At 38.2% G+C, this 17014-nt stretch overlaps 2 protein-coding genes across 4 annotated transcripts; both read right to left on the reverse strand.

The window, feature by feature from the left end:
* Positions 1 to 1283: 1283 nt before the first annotated feature.
* LOC117391917 (metal transporter CNNM4) lies at positions 1284 to 10713 on the reverse strand. Of its 2 annotated transcripts, XM_033989864.2 has the most exons (8): positions 9213 to 10713; positions 7652 to 7795; positions 7434 to 7568; positions 6331 to 6500; positions 5226 to 5322; positions 3853 to 3942; positions 2897 to 3072; positions 1284 to 2742 (listed from the first exon to the last, which is right to left on the reverse strand). In XM_033989864.2, exons 1-8 carry the CDS (start codon positions 10702 to 10704, stop codon positions 2251 to 2253), a joined length of 2796 nt encoding a protein of 931 aa, XP_033845755.1. In that variant the 5' UTR covers positions 10705 to 10713; the 3' UTR covers positions 1284 to 2250. The 2 variants fall into 2 exon arrangements, with proteins under 2 accessions (XP_033845755.1, XP_033845756.1); XM_033989865.2 differs by lacking the exon at positions 3853 to 3942.
* Positions 10714 to 13454: 2741 nt separating this feature from the next.
* sec14l7 (SEC14-like lipid binding 7) lies at positions 13455 to 17003 on the reverse strand. Of its 2 annotated transcripts, XM_033989878.2 has the most exons (12): positions 16900 to 17003; positions 16660 to 16735; positions 15775 to 15818; positions 15631 to 15693; positions 15173 to 15361; positions 14982 to 15077; positions 14852 to 14912; positions 14689 to 14772; positions 14512 to 14618; positions 14301 to 14440; positions 13672 to 13841; positions 13455 to 13592 (listed from the first exon to the last, which is right to left on the reverse strand). In XM_033989878.2, the coding sequence occupies exons 1-12, from the start codon at positions 16951 to 16953 to the stop codon at positions 13462 to 13464; spliced, it is 1215 nt and encodes a 404-aa protein (XP_033845769.1). In that variant the 5' UTR covers positions 16954 to 17003; the 3' UTR covers positions 13455 to 13461. The 2 variants fall into 2 exon arrangements, with proteins under 2 accessions (XP_033845769.1, XP_055087938.1); XM_055231963.1 differs by lacking the exons at positions 16660 to 16735; positions 16900 to 17003 and adding an exon at positions 15913 to 16074.
* Positions 17004 to 17014: the final 11 nt, after the last annotated feature.

Genomic DNA, 17014 nt, shown 5'->3' on the forward strand with positions numbered 1-17014 from the left:
ACTTAACCTTTTCATAAACATTTTTTTTTCTCTAAGGCTCAAAGAATGAACATCAAGAGTAGCTAGCTACACAATAGTTGCTTTTTTCTGGAAATAAATATATTTTTTAATTGTCATCAAAATAAACTCTTGTAAGTCAACTTATTTAGGTTGTCAATTATAATAAAAGGAAACATAGGTGGCTCTCTAGCAGCTTATATCATTTGAGCTCAACTTTCTACTAGACAGTAAAGAGAGAGTAGCTGTAAATACTCTGATATACAAAGAGATGTTACATTGTACCAGAAATATGCACCATTTCATGCTAATACATGTATGTGAATTGACCATTTTTGCAGAAGACATATGAACTCTGGAATATTGGATTTCCTTTTGTGCTGCGAGTATCATAATGTCCATCTGATGTTAAAGAGCTAATCCTTAACCAAACTACAGGCCCGGGGCTTAATAAATAATCTCTGTTAAACTATGCCTGTTCTGTGTCTCAGTTTAGTGTTCAAAAGTGAGGGCTTATTTTTGTAGGCTAAAACCTTTAAATCAAATTAGATATGTTTAGCGTCTATCCAAAATCCAAAGTAATTGAAAATATTATACAAATATAAATTATTTATAAATGTATTTGAATTATTTACTGCCTCACAACTGCGATTTATACAATTGCTTTAAAGCCAAAAATCCTTCACTCACCATTTGGATTCACAGTGATAAAGTTCCAATTAAAGCAAACATTTCTTGAGAACAGTGTTAAAAGCTAGCTTTATACCTCACTCAGTTCACAATGAGAAATTAATCATTTTACACTTAGACTTGGAAGCATTTAACCAATAAATTTAAAGCATATGTAAAAATGGTAAAACAAACAATAAATAATTTAAAATAAATAATCATAATTAGAAATTTAAAACATTTTAAACATAAAACCTCAAGAGAAAAAGAAAAAAAAACTAATAAATTATTAAATATTAAATAATGTACACTTTTCTATCTCTTATACAGTAATAAGTTTCCATTCATTTTCACGAGAAAAAGGTCTATGCAACACGTCTGCATATGCCTGTCATGATAATTGCTAATTTGCTCAATAAACAACGGCACAATAAGTTATGGGGCTCATACTCATCAGGATACATTTTTCTTTTTGTGTAGTACATGAACACTAACATTAATCCCAAAAGTGTTACAATCTGCCACTTCTTTTTTGCCGGTCTTCTCTTTTTAACAACATTTAAACTCTGGTATACAAGGGTTTATCCTGCTTTAGTTTTTTTTTTTTTTTTTTTTTAATCAATGGCATAGCAGTCTTAAAAAGTATTATTTAACCTGTAATTTTCAGTAGCAATATTTGTATCAAAATTTGTTATTGTGACAGGCCTAGTTGTGCACCCACATTAAGGGTACATAAGTTATACACGTACACAACTGTAAGCTACGACAACCTTCTAAAATGTAATGTTGTAATGCATGGAACCAATGGACTGCAGGAAAATATATAAGCTGCAAAATAACTTAATTCAAAGTAAAAAATAAAAAACAATTCTCGATTCATGGCTGAGAACACAGCCCCTTTCATTACAGTGGTTCAGTCAGTTTGCTGGTATTCAAAAAGATTCAAGACCTTCAAACCTTCCTTATTTTCCCTCACAGAACAAATGACATTGGAAAAAAAGAACGTGGGTCCCAAGAGTAAACGTTGTATGCCAGACAGATTTAGTGCAAGTCTGAACATGCTAAAAGATAATGTGCCTACTTAAAGGTTCAGTTCAATGAAATCACAATAGTTTTGACCCCAAGCTTTAAACAGAGATGCTCTTAAAATAAAAGCCAAACAACAACAAAAATGTCCATCCATCTTCTTCTGCTATAACCGGAGACAAGTAACAAATAAAAATGAAATAACAATAAAATCTAGAGAGAAATACGCACAACTGGTTTCTTTGGTTAAAAAAAAAAAGCACAAATGATAAAATCTTCATTAAAATATACATGGTTCAATAACAAGTTTATCAAGATGAAGACATAAATAAAATATGTATTCTGAAATGACGGAGCTTTAAGTAGGCACATTTTATGTGGTGATTATATTTGTGATCAATGCTTCTCTACTCTAATTTTATTATTATAAGAGGGGATCATGCAGGAAAGGTAAGCTGAACCTTTGTCTGTTCATAAGCTTCTGTTGATGACAGAAGTGCAAAAATCAGGAGAGGAAATGTGCACAGGTAGTTGTTGAGGCTCTCCATGGAGCCTGGTTTAGATGGTGCTCTCTGTGTGTGCATGGCTGATGGTGTGGCTGGGCCTGAGTGGCCCCACACAGTTCTGCTGCTCGCTGAGCAGACTGGTGGTCTCCTCTGGTCCATTCCCAGAGGCAGGAGCAGCTGCAGTTAGCTGGGCCATAGAGGAATGGGGTGATGTAACAGCCATGTGTGGGTTAGGGGGACATGTTTGGGACAGAGGAGAGTGGTTACTGGCAGAGGGCACAGGCTGTGGCAGACACTGGCTTGGCCTGCGGTTACAGCCCGTAGGGTTTGGGACCATACGCCCCCCTGGGGGAGTGGGCTGTATGTTAGAGGAAGGTCTCCTCGCCGGAGGGGTGGCCAGGGGCAGTGGAGAGCGGCTCGATGGAGGTGTCACAGGGGGTATGGAGGCAGTGATGTCCAAGTGAGTTTGGCTGCCATCGGGAGAGTGAGGTGTGCTGTCCAGTCTAGATGCCAAGAGGCCATTCTGATACTGAGCACGAGTGATCTGAACAACACAAGAGCAAAAAAAACAATGGTTTCTAGTTTGCTATAGACTTTTTATTGCAGCTGGAATAATGTATAGTTTTACACTGTGATGTCTGTAACTTCTTCCGTCACTTTGTGTATACAACTACATACTTCATTAAAGGGACTGTTACCTTGACATACTGTAGATCGGTGAGGGCGCGAACAGAGAAGTCTGGGATGTACTGAAAGGGCGTGCCCGGAAGCTGGTTGTTGCTGCCACTCACAGAACTTCCTTCAGGAACACGCTCTGTGCAACTCAGAGAAGCCGAGCGGTTCAGGTTCCCTCCATGAGATGGGGAGCGAAACTCTACAATGCAGAGAGGACAGAGTAAATAAGGTGCAACTAATGCAACAAAAGCACACACTATCCCCATATGTAGACATCAGAGCATCACAAAAAATAGATAGGTGGTGAAAGCAAAATTATGGAGGATGTACTGCTCACACTCAACACAACAATTACAAAGCAGATTATGTACTGTGATTGACGACTGTGGTCAATTAAACTGTGTGAAAAATATGGAAAAGACATGCATTGATACATTAAGCAAAAAAGGGAACAGGCAGCTAAATGATTTTAGAAACTCTAAACTGTGTCCAGGGAGCCTAAACTGAACCTTTTCACAATTTCATGGTGTTAAAAATAAATGCACTGTAACGATCATAGAACTGAAGTTCAATGTCATTTTAGTGGCATTTAGTGGAAAAGAGGCATAAAAAAGGTTCTGCAGTCAGATTTTAGATAAGAGTTCAGAACAATCTGACCACGGATCAGTGGTTAAAGGTGATAAGATTAGAGGGCACAAATGAAACTGCTCCATTACCCATCCAGCAAGTTTCCCTAAAAATGAGACCAAAACAAGTACCACAATATTGTCATCGTCTCAGGTGTGCAACTACGCCACATGCCGACCGCACTTTGAATAAGATCAGCACAGCTTGGGCATTTTTTAAACCTATAATTTATTGTGACTTGACTCTTTACTTGCTGGAGAAGGGCTCTGAAGGTAATGGTGGAGAAAATGGTGAGAATAATTAAACAATTGGAGCCCTCTCCCTGAGTCCTAGGGCTCATGCGGGTGTTTACCTGGGAAACGAGAAAATACAGAAAACCTCTTAAGAGAGAGGCGTCGTGGAGGGGGGGATGCCACTGATGGAGAAGGAGGAGGGGTAACAGCTGAGAAAGAGGGTGAGGGAGGGGGCAGAGAGAGAGAACGGTTTATTTAGGATTTTTTTTCCAATTTTGGTCATTACATGTCTGTTGCACGCCAATAGTTTCTAATCACTCAATGGCAATTAATTACAGAACCTGGTTGTGAGAGTGACAATGGAGAAAGTAATTTCCAAAAAGTTTAATGCTGCAAATATAACATTTATGGAATCATATCTTGTTTGTTACAAAGATGACGGTAAAATTTGTCAAAATGTTTTAGTTCTGCAGTCATGGGGTTTGACAAATGTACATTTAAACTAACATTTACAATGACCCATGTTGGCACATTTGGCACTGGACATGCACACAATAAGCAGCAAAATGTGTTCACGCATTCCAGAGAAAACACAAACTGAATAAAAACTAAACACAGCATAAAATAATGGTGCTTCCAGACATGTTACTACTGAGACTACAGAGGCACAGACAATTCTTGTTTAAATCAATGTATTTAATACTAATTCAAATGTTAAAATGTTTCAATATATACATAAAAAACATATTTAGGTTATTTATGTTGTGTGATAATACAACAAGCCTAAGGGATAATTTGTTATACCAATTCATTGCTCATATGGGACACACCATAGTCTCCTCCGTAAAATAAGTATTTATGATGCTTAACCACTAGGAGTCAGTATTGGCACACAAATCTTTCATGATGTTTGATTCCGCGTATTAGTGATCGGACAATAGACAGTTGCAATGAAATCTTAATAAATCTATATCTGTCTATGTCGCCCCTTTTTATAAAATATATTTTCGGTCATTTAAAAAGTTCTACAATGTGATTGCATCTGCGATGTGGTCCAAATAATTAAAACTGAAATAGATAAAACATCACAAATTTGCAAATAATACAATATATCCAGTGTTTCCCATAGATTTTCAGGAAACTATTGTGGCACAAATAATTCTTATACAGTTTGTGGAGTATAAATGACAGTGAATGCCTATTTAATCTTAAAGCAGTCCTTTTTGCCCAGTATAAAGCAAGTTGTTTTTAGACTATAGAGGAGAATTTTAGACTATGTGGGGCCACCATAGTCTCTTCTATTTTTGGGAAACAGTAATATATCACAACGATTTAAAAGTCCACATCAAGAGTGGATGTGGATATGTAAAGTTATTATTGAAGATGCATGGACTAAAACAAATTATTTACTACAGGTGATGTGTCAGACTGTTTGCTTTGGTGAAATCTGAGCTCTACTTTAAATATGTGTCAGGTGTACAAATTATCTCACCCATGGCTGTTGTGCTCAGAGCCATTACCCCATAGTAAGAAAAAGGCCCTGTTTCAAACTTCATGTTTTCATTTCCAGCTTCGACTTCAACACGGCCCTGAAATATAGAAGGAACTTAGACTTTGACACACTGTACATTGTATTATGCTTTGAGTGACTTTAAATGCTGCTTTTGCAAAATCCATGAGTCGACTCCTATGGCAAGTAACAGAAACATCCTATAAATATTAGATTCTGCCAGTGTCTCTTTACTGCCACCACACACTGATCTTATTCTCACATTTACCACCTCAGACAAGCAAAAAGAGCAGGTCATGAGAACGTTAGCCCAGTGTTCCCTAAAACAAACTCACACAGACATATATGTTTTAGTGCAACAGGAGCAGTGCTGCTCAAGTTGCAAACTGAGTGACTGCAGTCACTATATCCACACTTTAGGTGTCAACAAGAAGGCCTCCTGTACAAACACAGACTTCTAGTCTGATTAAAGATAGAAAACACATTCACATCAGTTTAAGATGGAGTTAAGAGTAAATGCAACCAAAACTATCTGTAGATTTAATTTACAATCCATATGTCATGCTGTGGACAGTTGACTCTCAACAGATCTTATGCTCTCATCTGCTTTGCTTCTTTTCCATCCTCCTTAACCCTTAAATCCCACTCGCCCCTGTGCTTCTCCCTTATATAAGAGGATCTATTAGGGAAAGGTCATGTATACTGTACTGTTATTTACTGGAAATATACAGACATGTGTATATGACTTTAATGAACCCAAGTTTTAACTTTTTAATAGGTATTCAAAATATAATAAAATACTGTGACAACTGAAGAGAGTAGTTGATTATCTTACACCAGTCTGTCTTTAAAGGTCAGCATGTTTAACCTGTGCTAATACTCTATGCAGACAGATGCAGTGACCCGAGGTAAACCCATGTTTGAAACCACATTGCCCAATCATATTAGTCTCCCATCAGCTTTTTCTCCATGTATCACTCAATCTATGTATATTTATACATACTAAGTTTTTGTGTTGATAAATTGAATAGTACATTTACACTAACCATGCACTTAAATGGCATAGCATAGTCTTGTAATTACATACCTGTAGAATGAGTATAAAGTAATCCACAGGTTTTCCCTTCTGGTAGAGGTAGTGCTTAGATGACCTTTTGTCACTCTCATTAAACTTCAGTTCCTCAATCACATCTGGGTGCCTCAAGATCCTCAAGAGAACTTTCTCTGTGATTTGAAAAGGGCCAAACAGATTCACCTCTACAAAAAAGCAACAACACAAAATATAAGTTAAGTTCTATCATGTCCATGTTAATCATTAGCATTTTCTATAGCCACAAATAATGCATGAATTCACTGCAGTTTGGTTAGAGTAGATTACTGAAAGTACCTTTTGAGCACTGACAAATTGGTCAAATACTTTAAGCTGATTGGGCAAAGCAACACACAAATGCAGAAAGTGCTTCCCCTTGCTTTAAAGATAGACCGATATATCAGTTGGTCAATATATTTGTACTTTTCAACATCAGCTATTGGCCTTTATTTTGTTTGGGTCGACCTGCTGCCTAAAGAATATGCATAAATCTTTATTTGAACATTTTAGTGTGAAGAGATGACTGCACTAAACTGCTCTATTAAAGGTCTGTGGTAAAAAAGGACTGTGAGTGAGTTTGTAGCAAATTTAAAATATAAAATTTGGGGAAAATAATCTAAATCTGACCTACATATTAGTCCTAAAGTATCAGCAGAGGTAATTGGCAATCATTTTTTCTGGATTCTAAACGATCGGGATCAGCATCGACCATGAAAAACCCATATCGGTCAATCTCTGTTTCTTCAAAAACAAAATAATCTGCATTTCTACTAAATAAGAGTCAGCAGGAGCCTATATACGTCAGTCGGTATTGACATGTTTGCATTTCTTGTCCAATTTTTTTTTTTTAATCCTGTTGGGGGTTTTTTTTGGCATCTTTTTATTTTATTGTTTATTTATTTTTTTAATTGGTTTTTTTTTTTGTCTTGTATTGTCCCTTGTACCTTTGTTGTCTTTCCATCTTAAGAGCAAAGAGTTAATGTTTTACATGATAGGTGATGGGATTCAACTAATTATAGGAAACATAAAATACGTCAACAAAATAGCACAGTGGCTAAAGTGGTGAGTGTGAGTCACAGCAGTAGCCATGATAAACTCACCTGTGGCCAGGAAGCGATGAGCAGCCAACATCAGCTGAGGTGTGATTTTGACTTTGCAATCACCTTCTTGTTTGAAAGCAGAAAAGTCACGCTTGTTTTTATTGGGGTCAACTTTTTTCTTGTTTCTGTTGTCAGCTGCAGGTAAAATCGGGACATGATAGGTTTAAATGTGTATATCAATGATGTATAGAGCTCTGCATTGAGAAAGGCTGACTCACTGTAAAGATCAGACTCATCTAAGATCTCTGATTTGATGATCTCTTCAATGACGTCCTCTAAAGTGACCAATCCCAGCACCTCATAGAAAGGATCGCCCTCCCCTTCATTGTTGACCTTCTGGACAATGGCCAAGTGGGATTTACCTAGGGAGCACAGAGATCTCGGTTAGCTTACAACTACAATTTTACCTACAGTTCAAAGCACAAATAAAATGTCAGAAAAGTTAAGCAAAAAGTCTTGAATTCTTTTGTGAGCACAACTTTGTTTTCCATTTGGACAGTTAGCACCATTCAGCGTTTGATTTGTCACAACCGTCATTGGATTTAGCTGCAGGAGGACACACGGATGCCTTAATATAGCTCAGACTGGACTAAGAGCTTTGGAAAGAAAAGCAAGTAGGCCAAAAGAAAGAATAAGTTAGAGGATAGAGAGTTGGATGAGAAGACATTAAGTGGCATTGCACAGTATTTAAAAGGGGGGTCTCCATTACCATTATTTAAGCATATTCAGTACAATCTTTATGTGGTTCAAGCATGTGTGTTTCAGGTTTTATGGTGCTACTGTGGACAAACTAACCCATAATACAGGGGTCTCCAACATTTTTCCTCCTGTGAGCTACTTTTACAAAGCAAAAGTACCAGACAGCTACTAATTTTAGCTGTCACAAGAAAATGAGTATATGAGTTAGAGGCCTATTAAACATAAACCATTATCCATTTATTAGTGCAAAAAGTTAGGCATCAAAATGATACATTTACAATAGCAATAAAATTGTAGTTTTTCAGCATAATACGTGTAATTCAGAAATAACTTGGCGAATTACTTGAATAGGGGTGGAGAGCTACTGGTTGCTCCCAAGCTACAGGTTTGAGACCCCTGCCATAACATAATACAGTGTTGTCCCCAGTGACCTGACCTCTCGGGCAATGCACAGCTCACAAGATCACATTCAGTTTTCTGTAGCAGTTTGTAGAGCAAAATCGTCTGCTACCAAATGGAGCAAAACATGACATATGGTCTAAACATTAAAGCAAAGTAGTACATAAACATATACATGTATAACTGATAGTAGTCAGTAGGCCTAAAGATTGTTGGTGCTGCCTGTAAAAAATGCTTTTAATATTTTCATCATACATTCTGCCAATTATTTATTTGTCTGCAGTAAGAGCATCCTTTACATGACGCAAATTTTCATTGATTGTAAAGACAATCAGCAGATTACTTTTGTCCAACAGTGATTATTAGTTCAAAAAAAAATAATAATAATAACAACAAAAAAAATCAACACTATGATTATGCTAATGAATAGATTGTCTCAAAATAGAGTAGGTATTTTTACTTAAACTGTTCCAGGCATGGACTGTTATCTGAGCTAATAATGGCTAGGACATTCCACTCGTCAATATTGCAGATCATTAGAGAAAGAAACATTAGGCAGGAAATGTCATGCAGAGAACAAAAAAACAGCAACAGCTGATCCCTCTGCAGCACCCTTCTTCAGTGTGACTGAAAACAAGCGGAGGAATTAGCTGCTTTAAATATGTAAAATGCTAGACACACCTTTTTTGAACTCCTCCAACATGGCATCCAGCTTGGTGTCATGAAACACAAAGTGCACTGGATGGTTGTAGAACTTTGTGATGGTCTTCAGGGTTGTGCAGTCATCTGGATCAACAAAAGCCAGGTCCTTCACATACAGAATGTCCACAATATTAGTCCTCTCATCATCATAGACTGGTATGCGAGTATATCCACTCTCCATGATCTCTGACATGGTGTTGAAATCCAGCACCGCATCGGACTGAATCATGAAGCAGTTTGCAAGAGGGGTCATCACATCCTCCACAGTTTTAGTCCTCAGCTCCAGAGCTCCCTGGATCATGTTGAGTTCCTCTTTGACCAGGTCATTGTAGGGCTCTGTCACTTTCAACATCTCCACAAGCTTCTCCCTGTTGTACACAGTGCCAATCTCCTGGCCCAATAGGACGTCCAGCAGCTTGCTCACAGGATAGGACAGCGGGAAGGTCAGCAACATGAAAAATTTGGTAACCATAATGGTGTTTGCGCCCACAGCCAGTCCATGGCGAGAACATAAGGCCTGAGGAACAATTTCTCCAAATATAACAATGCCAATGGTGGAAGCAACTACAGCGCCCAAACCTGACCCTATGAGATCATCCAGAAGAATGGTGAGCGTGGTGTTGACTAAGACATTTCCTAACAGCAAGGAGCAGAGAAGATAATTCCCTTTGCTACGAATGGGCTCAATCTTTCTGGCATATTTCTTCTCCTTATCTGTACCACAGCTTTGGACAATGCGAAGCTCCATGGGGTCCAGAGCCATCAATCCCAGGTTCAAGCCACTGAACATCCCAGAGAGGACCAGTAGGCAGGATATGAGGATGACCTGAAACCACATGGGCAGCAGCGAGCCCTTCTCCTCCACAACAACCACCTTGCAATCACTGCCTCCCAACATCACCCACGTGCTCCCATCATTGCTCAGGGTGCACAGTGCATAAGACTTGTGCGGTTCACTCTTCCGAAGGGGTTTGACGTTAATATTAAGTAGACCTGATGTTCCTTTGCGACTCACGTTCATAAAGGTCCCTACGCTAATGTCTTTAGTAAAATCAGTGCAAGTCCTGTCCATGTCCAGCATCATTCCGCTGCCACCCCTCACCGCCGCTGCCTCCTCCTCCTCCTCTTCAGCATCCCCCTCTCTGCTGTCCGACAAATCTGTGAAGCGAATTTGTGTCCAGGTACCAGAATGAAGCTGCACCCCGTAAAACCGGAGCAGGACCGAGCTCTCCTCAGTCACCTGGATGACACCGTCGTCATTGGTGGTGGCGGGCTTGTCGCTTCTCTCTAGACGCATGCCTAACACCTGTGCCCCGCCGCTGCCACCCCCACTGCCGCTGACAGCCGTCTCTGTCCGGCCACCGATCACACTCCACAGAAAAATGATAACGGTGAGAACATAACCCTGCTGTCCGCTCCATTCTGTCGCCATGTTTGTTTCACTGCCTGGCGACCTGCGAGCTGACGTCATTTACTCATGTCCAGCAGCGGCCCCGCCCCTGCCGCATCACGCACACACCCCCTGACCGCCACAACTATCACCATGGCGACAACCGACAACCGGACGGCAGCCTCCTCTGCGGTTTTCTTTTCCATCTCAGCTCCTCGTCAGCAAATATTTAACAATGTAATTACGCGACTCAAGTTATTTCAGTTTATCCTGTAAGACCCAGACATTTAAAAATGTTTGTGTTACTTTAATATGCAATTGCATTTGAAGGAGGCCTGTATTAAAATGTTTTAGGTGGTTATTAAAGGTACCGTAGTTTATGCAACTTTCTGGATGATTCCACAGAGATAGAAATAGAGATCACCTATATACAATTAGTCATATAAGAAGTCATGTTTGCACTGTTGTTCTGATGCTGATATATTTTCTACCTCTAAGTATTTTATTTTTAAGCACATCTTTTTTTAAACTCTGTGCATAGCCTTATTTGTATCTGTATTTATTCAGTGTGTTTTTATGTTGCACTTTATCACCACAGTAAGTTCCTAGTTTGTGAACTGTGTTCACAGATGATGGCAATAAAAGTCTTCTGATTCTGACCATCTATGGCTGAAACCCATGGACCCTATGGAGACACGCAAGTTTTTGGTAGCAATAAAATATAACAATAAAAAATATATTTACTGTTATATTATTGAACAATAAGCTGTACTGGACTCCCAGATGCACAGGAAGCGCCAGAACAGGCTCTACCTGAGAAGACTGCAGTCTTTTGGAGTGGAGGGGACCATGTGGACCTTCTATGACACGGTTGCAGTAGACATCCTGTAAGCTGTGGTCTGCTGGAGCATCAGCATCACAGACAGGGAGATGAACAAAGGCCATCAGGTGGACAGCTCCGTCCTGGGCTGGACTCAGATCTACACTGGAACATGAGTGACCACGAGTGAATGACTGAAAACAGCTTGATCCACACTCGCTGTGTCAAGGAGAGGTTTCGCAGGTCTCTCCTTCCTGCTGTTGTCATTATGGACACTGCTCTCCCTGTACATGTGTCATCCACCTGTATAATCATGTGCAATACTGTATGCATGTGAATCATCACTGGCTCATTGAAGAACCAGTTCACTGAAGATGTTCACTGGAGTCACATACATTTATTGATGTCCATGTTCCTCCACAATGGTGGAACGAGTAGGCTACTTAAAATTCATATTCAGTTGCAAATAGGCTAATTCTCCCAAATGTGTAGCCTATACTTAGTTAAATATGCATGTGAAATTCTACTGAAAGTACTGTAGGTACTTATTAACACAATTTTATACAAAACACGATCAGATACACAGTTTAAAGCTGAATTAAGTGGTTTAAACAAAAATGTGCATAATTCGTAAAGGAGCAGATGTGGAACAGCTGTGCATAAGGACAAATCACAGTGAACAATATGAATTTAAATGCAGCTAGCTAATAAGAGATTAATTACAGAAATTTTACACATACAATTACAAAATACATTTTTAGTATATAAAAATCTACAAAAAACAAAAAAAAACAAAAACAAAACAATTAGGCCTACTGTAACATAATCAATATACTTTTCCACCTCTGCTTATTGTAGGCTGCATGATTAATTTGGTCATCAAAGCTTTGCTACTTGCACAATGTTGTATGTCATTTTATTTTTACTGAATTTTGTATCTTTTTTTTTTCTTCAAATTTTCAAAGTATATTTTGAAATTCTATTTTTATATGTATTTGTTTTTTTATATATATATTTTTAATCATTTGCTGTCCCTGTAGGCTACCTTTACATTGCACCAGCCTACTGAAATGTCCCAACTGTGAGATGATTAAAAGTCCATTTACTTTTCTAAAATAATAAAGAACATACTAAAAACCGGTGGGTTCACATGTTTTTGGATGACAATGTAATAAATACCAGCGAAGAAAACTACAAACCTTCCTCTGCATTAATCTATTCATGAGGGATGGGGCTCGGAGGGCAGCTCCATGTCATAGTGACCTATCCGGGAACAGCCACTATTATGTAAGCCACACGGTCTCCGTGCATCTCTGTCCTTGCCCCGCCTCTCCATCCTGTGCCTGCATCCCCCTGGCACAGAGCCAAGTCCCAGCTCCTCACTGCAGTCAGCAATTTTCAGAAATGAGTGGTGAAAAAACAAGGTGCACGCAGCTTTAACACTTTAATTAGACTATCATATAGGCTAATAAAAAATAGGCGTATATAATATATGTGTTTTCTATGCAGTGTTTAGGCCTATGGTGTTTTATTGCTGTACTCAAGCATTGCGTTTGTTGAGAATGAAAGGTTACCTTGAACTTTGACCTTGGAGCGGAATAACAAAACATGGAGACGCTACACAACATTGAATGACCAGCAATTATGTAACCCTCAGCATCAAGCAGAACATTCTACCTTTGCTTACTGCCACCTAGTGGGCAAAATAAGACTTACAAGAAGGTAACAAGGAATGGATTATTATAACCTGCTCCACCTGGATGCGCTACATTGGCAATAATACTGGTTATTTCAGTTCAAAAAGATACTTTGTTAGTCTATGCATTCTTAAATGCATAGACTAATTTTAAGCCCCATTTTTCTCCATAGAAAGAGAGAAAATAGGGGAAAAAACACATGTGGCAAAGCAAACAGTGTAGCAGATGTTGCCCTGCTTTGTTTCCATTTTCTTAACTGCAGCAAAAGTAGTATAGTCAATGCAGGTTGAGTAAGGGCCAAATGTGTCCTCTGCATTAGGCTTATTGCAGTCTCATATCTCCTCTGCTGTGTGGACTGAGCATTTGCAAATCAGCCGTAGGAACAACTTCCACTTTGTAGCTCACTTTCTTGGACTGAAGAATGCTATAGCTGTTGTCAAAACATAACACATCTGCAAATATACAAAAACAATGTATTAGTAATGCAGTCTGTTTACAGTCAGCTGTCACCTTCATCCATTTGTCACTTACAGACTCCAGGCTCAGGGCAGGTCAGGCAGCTGTCCTCTGGGACCAGGTGAGCATTATACCTTTCAGTGGGCAAGACCTGGATCATTTCTGTCACTTTTTGACTTCCGTCCTTTTTGGTGCGCATATAAACACCAAAACCAATATCTGCTCCATCACTGGCAAACTGCCATCTGTAGTGAAAATGCATAAATATCAAACACCGTTTGAAGGTAATCTGATATAATAATAATAATAATAATAATAATAATAATAATAATAACAACAATAACAATAATAATAATAATAATAATACATTTTATATATATGTCTTTCAAAACACCCAAGGACATTGTACAGAAAAAGTTAAACACATAAAAATACTGTGTTTAATTTAAGGAGTGTACTGCCTTTATTGGTATTTATTTAATTTTTTTTTTCATTTTATTGCCAATATTGTACATATTTTATTACAAACCCATTGTTAACCAGCTGTTACTTCATCACTGCCCAGGGATTATCAACAGAATTATCATCCAACTATCTGTGTTTTGGTTTGTGCATTATATAGTGACTGTACATGTTCCTGTCAATTAATTTGAGATATAATTAACTATAAGCAGAATTAACAGAGCAGATATCTATGGTTTTACCTTAAAAGTGTGTTGGGTGTAGTGACCTCATATTCGAGCTGAAACACTGAACCACGACTGATGGTGACATTATTTTCGTACTGAACCTTCATGGAGTCCTGGATGTAATACGACTTGGGAACAACACCTCCATAATTTATCTGCAAAGAAACCAAACGTATGAATATTATGTAAACTTATCTACTTTATTTATCTTCAACATTTCTCTCACTCTTGTTCTGCAGCGAGGATCACCATCAGGATCTGTTAAGGTTCCTCCGTACACCACCGGAAGCTGCTCAGGGTCAATGTTTTTTCTCAACACCTCTTTCCAGTTACCTATTTAAGCAGACTTTAATTAGCACGTTTTAAATTTTTTATTTTGTTTAAGGAGTGAAATTGGCCTTACTTCCTAAAATGACAATTTTACACCGGGTTTCCTCACAAAGAAAATGTTTTATTAAGTTGTAGGCCATTGGAAAGATGGCTGGAGCTGCATCAAAACAGTTTCAAACGGAAAATTAAAGAGCTCAAAATGAAATATTTTGAATAGACAACACATTTTATTTTACCTTTGATAATAAACAGCCTTTTTAGCCCTTCTGGATAATTGTCCTCAAACATTGTGAGAACCTACAGAAAACAATGTCTGTTAAAAAGTGATTTAGTAGAACAAACTGTAGTATATTCTATAAGACAAACCTCTCCATATGTCTCAATGGCAGGCTTCCACATGTGTTTCAAACCAAGGCCTTCACAGTCATAGATAAGTGTAATCGATTCAATGTGTTTCCCCAGCTAAAATTAATAGACAATGCAAAATTTAAGTTCCACGTAAAATATTTTAAATTAAAATTCATATTTCTATTCAAGAAAAAAGTTATTTATCATACTTTTTGAGATTGGCGTTTGCACTCTCTCCGAAGCATTTCTGTATGTTGGATTTTAGTCTTTAGAAAGTCTTGTTTTGTCGCTGACAGTAGAAGGCCTTTGGGATCTAGGGGGCCAATTACATCGTACCAAATGGGGCTACCTTCTCGGTCATAACCGCACATCCCTCCAGACACGTACTTTTCAATAACCTGAAAAGAGCAGGACAGAGCAAAAAATTATGAATGTAACAATCAAACTATCTACAGATGTTTGAATTATAAGGAAACACACAATGCCAAATAAAAGCTGTCACTGATAGCCTCTCACATACAGGCAATGTTACTAAGTATGGGAAAAGACTGGGCCCTTTTGTCTTTGCTAAGGTTAATGGTAACGTAAGCATGACCCGCCCTTCAGTGCTGCTGGTGCAACCTGTCAAGGGCAGTGGTGAGCCATCGCTACAAGAATCCACATGTACCTCTGGAGGTTTAAAGTCTTCAACAATGGTATCTACTTTCATTTGTCTTCTGAACTCCAAATGCTGCAGAGAAAAACACATACATTATTATTATTTTTATATACAAAAACAAAAACAGCAGAATACATTTAAATATCACATTACCTTTCTGACCATTGCTTCAGACTTCTGTATGTTAAAATTACGAGCTGGAAAAAAGTACACATTATTTTTTACATTTACAATAAGTAAATTATGATAGTGAAGTTGTTTTGTTATTAAAACTGTTTTGAATTTTTTGACTTTTGCTCTTATGTAAGCCTGTTCAAGGCCAACAAATACTGATCCCAACTGCACTATCGATTTGTTCAAAGACAGAAATTGTGCCATAGATATCTGAAAATAACAGCAAACATCTTTCTATTGCTTGAAAACACCAAAGGAAGACAAATACAAGACATTCAATTAGAACCGCATGCACAAAAATGTGAACAATTATACATTTAATGATAGAATAAGGAGAGTGGGGGAAACAGGTTCAAGAGCACAAGGGTAACGCAAATATTTACTGTGTGATAAGATTTGAGGGGCCACTTTTTTACTACCTGATGTGGATCCAGCTTGGTCTATGATGACTTTGTTACAGTACTGTACATGTATTAAAGTCACCTCAATACTATTATCGTCCATCCCGTTTTATTCATTAAAATGAAGAGGAATTAAAAGATATGGACAGACACAATACAAGCCTGTTTCTACATGAAAAGTATTTGTAGTAAGCACTTGAGGCTACACACTCTGTCACAAGCAAACCTGTTCCTTGGCTGTTACGCATGACAGTAAGACATGCAACTAGTTTCAGGTGACCAGTATCGTTGCCTATGTAAAATAAGGGGTACTTCTGTATGGTAATCTCCAGCAAACCACCATATTGATCGGTTGACTTTCACTTTTGTCTTTAAATTCCACGAGCTAGACCAATTAGAGTGCCTGTTTTGTCACCAACAGTAACTGAGTGAAATGTTTTTTGTGTGTTTTCTTTCAGATTACCTCTGAGCCAGCACAAGAGGTAGTGGTCATCTTTTTCCGGCAGGTGGGTGAGGATGTCCTGGATTCTCTCCCGAAACTGAACACAGACAATAATATTCATTAAATAATTCATTCAATAATACAATAATATACTATTATTGATTTAAAATGGTTAAAAAGTAAATTTTACATGAAGATGAAACAGACTTGTGATGTACAAAAAAGTAAACAAATACATTTAACTCATCTTAACATCCTAACCTCAGACAGGGTTTCCTTCTGTCTCGGGCTCAAGTCTCCTACTCGTCCACTCATCCTTAGGCTGTCTGTCAGGTGTGTGCTGTCTTGCGGTCTCTTAATCTGAGTGAATGAACTC

Source organism: Periophthalmus magnuspinnatus, chromosome 23 (assembly GCF_009829125.3).
Source record: "Periophthalmus magnuspinnatus isolate fPerMag1 chromosome 23, fPerMag1.2.pri, whole genome shotgun sequence".
NCBI classification, from domain to species: domain Eukaryota; kingdom Metazoa; phylum Chordata; class Actinopteri; order Gobiiformes; family Gobiidae; genus Periophthalmus; species Periophthalmus magnuspinnatus.